The 8379-nt window shown below is 33.1% G+C and overlaps 1 protein-coding gene across 1 annotated transcript in view; it reads right to left on the bottom strand.

Moving 5' to 3' along the window:
• LOC107664114 (von Willebrand factor A domain-containing protein 5B1-like) overlaps positions 1 to 8379 on the bottom strand; it is a 46844-nt gene that overhangs the window by 6925 nt on the left and 31540 nt on the right. The window contains exons 15-18 of the mRNA XM_016454572.1: positions 4075 to 4264; positions 1643 to 1933; positions 1428 to 1565; positions 1114 to 1245 (exon numbers count right to left, since the gene is read on the bottom strand). Of these exons, the coding sequence (XP_016310058.1) occupies positions 1114 to 1245; positions 1428 to 1565; positions 1643 to 1933; positions 4075 to 4264 (751 nt within the window). The remainder of the gene's footprint in view (positions 1 to 1113; positions 1246 to 1427; positions 1566 to 1642; positions 1934 to 4074; positions 4265 to 8379) is intronic.

Genomic DNA, 8379 nt, shown 5'->3' with positions numbered 1-8379 from the left:
CATTGCAGAATTGATGTTATACGGCTCGTTCAATGAATCGCTGGCCGTCTCAGTGATCAGCCGTAAAACAGTAATTCTGTCCAAATTCCCTTTAAAATCTTAAATGATTCCCTTTGAGCTAAATTGACCTGTTTCCCTTACATCAATGTTGAAAACAGTTGTGCTGCTTCATATTTTTCTGTAAACTGTGATGCATTTTACATTTGTCAAAAGAACAGCATTTATTTGTAATATAAATATTTTGTAACATTATAAATGTCTTTACTGTCACTTTTGACCAATTTAATAGATTTACGGAAAAAAAAATTCATTTATTTTTAAAAAATGTATACTGACCCCAGACTTATGAGCAGTATAGTGTATATTTTGACCAACCTTTCATCAAATTGATATTTTATTGTCAGAATACTCTGACAACACATATATATTTTTGTGTAAAATTTTGTGGGTGTTTTTGGTTCGGTTTTATGAGGCTACTGGACCTCTGGGTGAAGATTTGATAGTTTGTCAGTGAGGACTGTACACAAAATAGTATGTGAAAAATTGTATACATATTTGACTGTAAGCCAAGTTATCCCAAATTTATGTTTTTGAGCATTTTTGTGACATTTAACCAGTGGCACTGTCAATGAACTGCTTGGGTGTCAACTTTCATTGCCACCCAATGCACTCAATAGACCAAAGCATTGGAAAACTAAATCTCACTTCCTATTTGACATCCTCACCATCAAATATGTTAATGCATTAAGCAGTTTCATATATCAGAAGTCTTTAGTTTCAAGATTGTCTGACTCAAAGTCTAACGACTGGTTGTTAGTTTTTAAGACAAAATGTGAACGTTGACCTGTTGGTGGCACTAGAGAGTTTAAAACTGGGTATGATAAAAGTTGATACTCTCCTCAATAAATGTACCAAATTTCATAACTTTTTACCAAATGTTTCTACGGACTGCCATAGACTCACAGCCAGAAGAAATTAAAGAATAAGAAATGAAATTAAACCAAGCTTTAGTCTCTTTCATGCAATATAAAAATCAAGTCTTTTATGATCCATCCATTTTTTACTCCACACTTGTAAACAAGCCAATTGTCAGTACTTTGTCATCAATCTTACTGTAGCATAACGCTGCATCTTCTTGCCCAGGCAAACCTCCTGACTGCGAGCGACCCAGACCCACAGAGTAACCACGGTTCTTCCTGCTGCCGGAACGAGAACTGCAGTGCGAACTTCGTTTATGATCCTCCCCTGGAGATAAACAAATACACAAGGAGTCATTACAATAATCTAATTGTGTGCTTAAGCCAGGAGCGACTGCTTCATCTGTTTCCCTGCTCCTTGATTTCTTCTTCCTGAGAAGAGTGTCTTTTGACACAATGATTGCAACTGCCAGGCCTTGTGAGCTCAGATGAATTAGAAGAATGACCTACCAGGATGGCTGTACTCAATGCAGGTGGGTAAATATTCATTGCTGTCCAGATCGATAGGTACAAACACTGTGTATTTGCTCAAGATGTTGCAGGCTTTGCTCGTGTGGATGGCGTAAAGCTGGTACCTTCTCCCAGAACCTACAAGAAATGACAGAGGGATTTGGTCAGATATTCAAGCAAGTTGGATGTTTTAATATTTGGTCATTCGACCTTACCATGCTCAATCTCACACTCTTTATCCACCATGTGTTCAAAGTCTTGAATAATGGAGCGTCCCGCCAGGTGATGGAAGGTTTCGTTCCACAGGTCCTCGTAAACTTTCTCCTCCCGCTCTCGGCCTTTCAGGTAAGGCTGGATGTCAAAGGCCACCTCCCATCTCATGGGCTTCCCACACAGCAGTCCTGATATGACCGCTTTGCAATCTCCCTTTCCGTGACTGGCCTTGAATTCTGGCGCGTGAGGATCCTGGGGCGTTTCGACTTCGCAAAGCTGATGCGCGTAGCCATCTGTTCGAAAACGCACAGAAGGTAAACATAATATTCAGAGTATTAACAGATGCTTTTCCTGCTGAAAACATCAGAAACCAGTTGGCTGAGTGTATAATGACAAGTTAAAATGGCAAAAGTTTGATATTTTTTAAATCAACTAGTTGTTGGGTTGCTTAAAGGAACCCTGTATAACTAAGGCACAACAGATTTTGTTGAGATGGCATTTTTAGGATATGTTCATGCTTTAAAAACAGCTAGAAGAGGATAAAAAGCCTTAAATGAATAGTTCATCCAAAAATGAAAATTCCGCATTACTCACCCTCATGTTGTTCCAAACCCGTAAGACCTTGGTTCATCTTAGGAACACAAATTAAGATATTTTTGATGAAATCCAAGAGCTTTCTGACCCTGCATAGACAGCAACACAACTACCATGTTCAAGGCCCAGAAAGGTAGTAAGGACATCGTTAAAATAGTCCATGTGACATCAGTGGTTCAACCTTAATTTTATGAAGCTGCGAGAATACTTTTTCACAAACCTCAATCTTGATCCTTGAACATGGTAGTTCCGGGTCAGAAAGCTCTCGGATTTCATCAAAAATATCTTAATTTGTGTTCCGAAGATGAAGGAAGTTCTTATGGTGAGGTTTGGAATGACACGAGGGTGCGTAATTAATGACAGAATTTTCATTTTTGGGTGACCTACCCCTTTAATGTTTTAAAAAATTAGTTTTGAAAGTGCTTCAAACTTGACACGCTGTCTTAAAAATGCAACTCTCATGGTGCCGAAAAAGAGTGAGATGTCTGAATCTGAGAACATGCAGCTGTTTAATATGGTAACTGACAGGCAATTAGGTTGAATATCTTTTTTATTGCACAAAACTATTAGCTGATAGTCGCCATAAAAACCGAGACTTACGGATTATGAATAATGACAGGAAAATTGCTCACAGCAGGCTATTTGAAGTCTGACAGACTTGAAATTTATTGCTGAATACTGTGGATTGGTTACATAAGCTGTGTTTTGAAGGCGGTGCTTTAAAAGTTATGAATTGAGAGACTTTATAGTACATTAAACACCAGTATTAAAACAATAACAGATCTGCTCATCTAAAACCATATATAAATTTATCGGCAACTCATATCATCTTACATATATTTATATATATATATATTTATTCAGTAAGGACACATTTAATTGATCAAAAATGACAGTTAAGTCATTTACATGTCACAAAAGATTTCAAATAAATGCTGTTCTTTTGAACTTTGTATTCACCAAATAACCCTGAAAAAAAATGTATCACAGTTTAGCACAACTGTTTTCAATACTGATAATAAGAAAAAAATTTTCTTGAGCATCAGATCAGCAAATTAGAATGATTTCTGAAGGATCGTGTGACACTGAAGAAAGACGGGAAAATTCAGCTTTGCTTGCATCACAGGAATAAATTACATTTTAAAATATATAAAAACTGAAAACAGGTATTTTAAAAAGTAATAACATTTCACAAAATGTTACTGTATTTTTAATCAAATAAATGCAGCCTCAGTGAGCAAAATGGACAAAACAGTTTTCAAAAACATTTGAACTATTCTAAGATATCTATCAAATTATCTTGCCCACATTTTTTGACCATTGAATTTCTTTGATTTTTCCATCGATCTTTCCAGTCGAATTTCAAAATGTAAAAATTTCAAACTAAAAATTGCTTTATAGAGATTTCCGGAAAAGTCCATGCATATACCAGGTTTGAATACTTGGAGTTTAAACTTTTGTAAAGTGTACAAATGTCAGTACGACCTTCAATAGTTTTTACTCCTCACAGCACTCAACAAAGAGTGATATACAGCTGATGAAAAATGTTTAGAGCAGTAAGAAATAAGAAAAACTCAAATTCACAACTGAACTTTATTTTTTTTTTATATAAAGATTTTACAACTACAACTGATTAGCAGATTAAGGAGAGGTTTCTCAGTCAGCGCTCAGTGTATAACGTTAAGTGCCTCTATGCCCCCCACTGTGCAGCTGATTATGGGTACTTCAATTACAGTGTTAAAAGCCGGCTTAACTCTGAGCCCAAGCAGCGCTAAGATTATTATGCATCAGAAATTGATGTCTTTGTTCTCATACTTAAGGACTGTAGTGAAAGACCAACCTGCATCGCCGGTGCTGCCTAAAGAAGGGCTGTCAGTTGAAGACCTGGAGCCATCTTCCATGACTGGGCCGGGATGAGTCTGATCCACCTTGAACTCCTCCTGGAGACCCTCTGGTTGCTGCGCTGGAGGTTTGTGAGCAGTTATGGGACGTCCTCTTGAGGATGTGGCACACAGGCTGGCCAACTGTGGCTGATGGAGAAATGAGCAACAGTTCATTAGTCCTTTTGCTCACTCTGCGATGCCACTGTACTTGAATTACCTAGTCCAAAATGGCACATTTGATGGAGACGTTTATCTTCTAATATGTAGACGTTTATCTTCTAATATTGAATATTTAATTGTTTTTGCAATTTTTAATAAATTTATTTTTAAGATTTAGATCATCATCTAGCAATAACTCAGGCACAGTTATAGATTATGGCAAATATTTAATCTTCTAAGAGCACTCAAATGTCTCTTGAAACTTGCTTTCCCTTTAAGAGAGCTGTGTGTATTTGTGCATAAAAATGCAGTAAGTTCATTTATTGGGAAAAAAGTACAACAAAACAAGACAAATAGAAAATAGGTTTATAATATCAAACATTTATCACTCATAACATAATTATAAATATAGGCATATTAAATATTATGCTATATATTTTGAATGATTTAACATGCCTAATTTGCCTATATTTAAAATGATTTAAAAATAAAACTATAAACTTAATTTCACTATAATATTAAAATACAAATGTTATTTTAATGTTAACATTTAAATTATATTTAAAAAACAAATAAATAAATAAATTCAAATATTAAAATGTAAATGTTATTATTTAAATATGTTAACATTTAAATTATACTATTATATACTATAATATTGGAATAATTACGTTTTTTTTTTTTCAATGTTTTTGAAAGAAGTCTATTTTGCTCTGCAAGGTTGCATTTATTTGATGAAAAATACAGTAAAACAGTATTATTTTGAAATATTACTGCAATTTAAAAGTTTACTATTTACTATTTTAATATATTTTAAAATGTAATATATTTGTAAAAATCATTATTTCAGTCTTCAGTGTCACATGATTCTCCAGAAATAAAAATTAAAATAAAAATTATTCCAAACATTTGACTAGTAGTTAATATTTTGAAACATTACTGAATAAATATATTTAAAAATAATTACATTAATTAAAAATATTATGAATAAAATATATGAATAAAATAAAAATACACTTATAAATTAATAATATTATTAATATATTATATTATATATCATCATTATTATTATTATTATAGTTATTATATTAATATTATTATTTTGACTTTTGAATTTTTTGACAGTTTAACTCATAAGTATGATATGAAGCACATTTTTACCTGACAAATAACCTGACAAAATATTTTACCCATCAACGTATGGGCATGGCATTAGGACAGTTATAAATGTTCATTGCTTGTTTCCTGAACTAAAGAAAAATCACAGTCCCACAGTAATGGCACTAATGCTAACAAGTCTGAATGTGTTTCTATGCCTGTACATATCATGCAGGATTCCTATTGTACTTTCCAGCATGAAAACAACATGAATGGAAATCTAATTTATTCCACCTCATGTAGAGGGAGTTTATGAACACAATGATTCTTTGAGTCGGCGTAACCATGCCAGTTCCTACAGCCATGGTTCTCTGTTCACTTGGGTCTAATGGCAATTTGGTTAATGAAAAATATATGCCTGCTGAAGAGCTAATAAGGACCATTAAAGTCATTATTGCATGCATTGAGGGGAAATCAAGGACTCTTTGTTATTGCTGTAACTAATCTGTAATATTTCTCACTCCCTTTTTGATAAGATTTCCACAGGCAATTGCTTGCAGTGCCGAGTGTCACCCGGTGAGAGATATCTTCTCTCCTTTCAAAGAGCGTGACATTGGAAATGTTATTGTGGCCATCAAGGATTTTGTCACAGTTGTCATAGAACTAATTGTACCCTGGACGACGAACACAAGTGTCTGGATGTCCAATATGTCTCTTGGCAGGGTGTCAGCAATGCGGAAGTATCACTGAACTCATTGAATTCGAGAAACAATATCATGAAATAGGAGTGATAAATACAGGACGTGTCATTATTTTGTCAGCCAGTATGCTGAGGAATGAGCAATTACTCAAAAAATTACTTTAAAAAAATCATGTTAAATAATATTTAAATAACAATTTTTAAATAAATATTTTTTAGATGATTTAAATATGTTAATCTTTAAATGATAGTATTTGGATACTAAATAATAATATTGTATTAATTTATTATATTTTGAAGACCAGTTTAACTCAAGTGGCACATGAAGCACATTTTTAGGTAACCTGATAAAAATGTTACAGGGAACTAAAATGTTGAGGATTACTAACATGAAAACATATTGCTTGTTAAATAATATTTAAATAAATATTTAAATGTTTGTATTATTTAAATCAAATTATACTATGCTACTATCAACATGGAAAAAGTACTGCTTTATATAATTTATATAATAATATACTGCTTTATATAATAATATAATTTAAATATGCCAATATTCAGAATATTATAATACTACTACCAACATGGAACAAAGTATTGGTTATTAAATAATATTTTAAAAATAAATATTTTGTTTATATAAATTGTTTATATTATTTAAATATGCTCATAAATAATAAATAAAAATAACAATAAACCCAGTTTAATTAATTTTACCACATAAAGCACAATTTTAGGTAACCTGACAAGGCCACCCAAAATTAGACTTGTGCCGGTATTCGGTGGTGCGGTATATCACGGTAATTAATATGCACGATATTGTTATCGTGGGCTCAGTTATTTTTGTTATAAGAAAAAAGTTATTAAACCTGTTATACTGTATTATGACAGCACTTTTTTTTAAACTAAATTTCAATATCATGATAATACCGCATACCGTGATAAAAGCATTAGCAATTGATCGCAACATGAAAATTTGATACCGGCATATCCCTACCCAAAATGTTGAGGAATGCGACAACTAACATGAAAACATTGCTAATTTATTAATATTTAAATTAAATAAATCACTTTCACAGACTTTTACATTAAATGTTCCCTCCTGGTGGAATGACCTGACCAACTCAATCCGAGCAGTCGAGTCCTTACCCATCTTCAAGAATCGGCTAAAAACACATCTCTTCCATCTTTATTTGACCCTCTAACTCTAGCACTCTCTATTCTAATTCTATTCTTAAAAAAAAAACTTGCCCCTTTTAGACTTGCACTCTATTCATTTACTGCTTGTTTTCTTTAAAAAAAAAACTATCACTAGCTTCTCTATTCTTTTTGTATTCTATTTGTTTTTTTATTATTATTATAAAGTTAACAAAAAACAAAAAAGGTCTCTAACACTAGCTTGCTCTATTCTTTTTCTATTGTATCTCTTTTCTTTTTATTTATTACATAATTTAAAAAAAAACCTTGCTACGTGTACTGCGTTAAGCTAACTGAGACTTGTTATAGCACTTGCGTATCGTTGCTCTTTTGTTGATTTTGATTGCTTCCATTGTCCTCATTTGTAAGTCGCTTTGGATAAAAGCTTCTGCTAAAATGACTAAATGTAAATGTAAATAAATACTTAATTGTTTAAATTATTTAAATATGTTAAAATATGTTATTATTAGGACTGGAAATTTAACGTGTTAATTAGATTAATTAATTACGGTGAAAAATAAAGTGTTAAAATTACTAACGCATTTAACGCACTTGCCCCACCCCGACATTTCGTACAGCTGATTGACAAATATGAGGCAGGACAACAACTCACTGCGTGATGGAGCCTGCGTTCATAGAGGTTTAGAACAATTTGAGGGTAAGTATATGATGACAGTATCTTCATTTTTGGGTGAATATCCTTTTAAGATCTCATCATATAGGCTAAGGATCTCATATAGCCTAACAAATGCTTTATCTTTAACCATCAACATTCATTTAAGACACAAATAACTGTGTTTACGAGGATACTCGCAAAGACGGGCATTTTGACACGTAACTATGTGTATTTGACCGTTTAAGCACACGGAGCGAAAGTTTAGTCAGTAATACGAGCAGGTGCACGCCACGCGTATCAGGTAGAAACCGTTTTAACGCACGCATTTACCAGAATGAATTCTGTCCCGCAGCGTAATGTCCATGAACAGTATAAACCATTTGTTTTAAAACCTGCTTAAAACGCCTTGAAATGATAAGCTTAGACTACATCATGACGCGCTTCAATCAACGATTGATATATTTCTACCGGATTATCTCCCAACCCTTAAAT

Source organism: Sinocyclocheilus anshuiensis, unplaced genomic scaffold (genome assembly GCF_001515605.1).
Source record: "Sinocyclocheilus anshuiensis isolate Anshui unplaced genomic scaffold, SAMN03320099.WGS_v1.1 scaffold67, whole genome shotgun sequence".
In the NCBI taxonomy this organism is placed as follows: domain Eukaryota; kingdom Metazoa; phylum Chordata; class Actinopteri; order Cypriniformes; family Cyprinidae; genus Sinocyclocheilus; species Sinocyclocheilus anshuiensis.
Note: the sequence above shows the minus strand (reverse complement) of the source record. Positions and strands in the feature narration are given on the sequence as shown.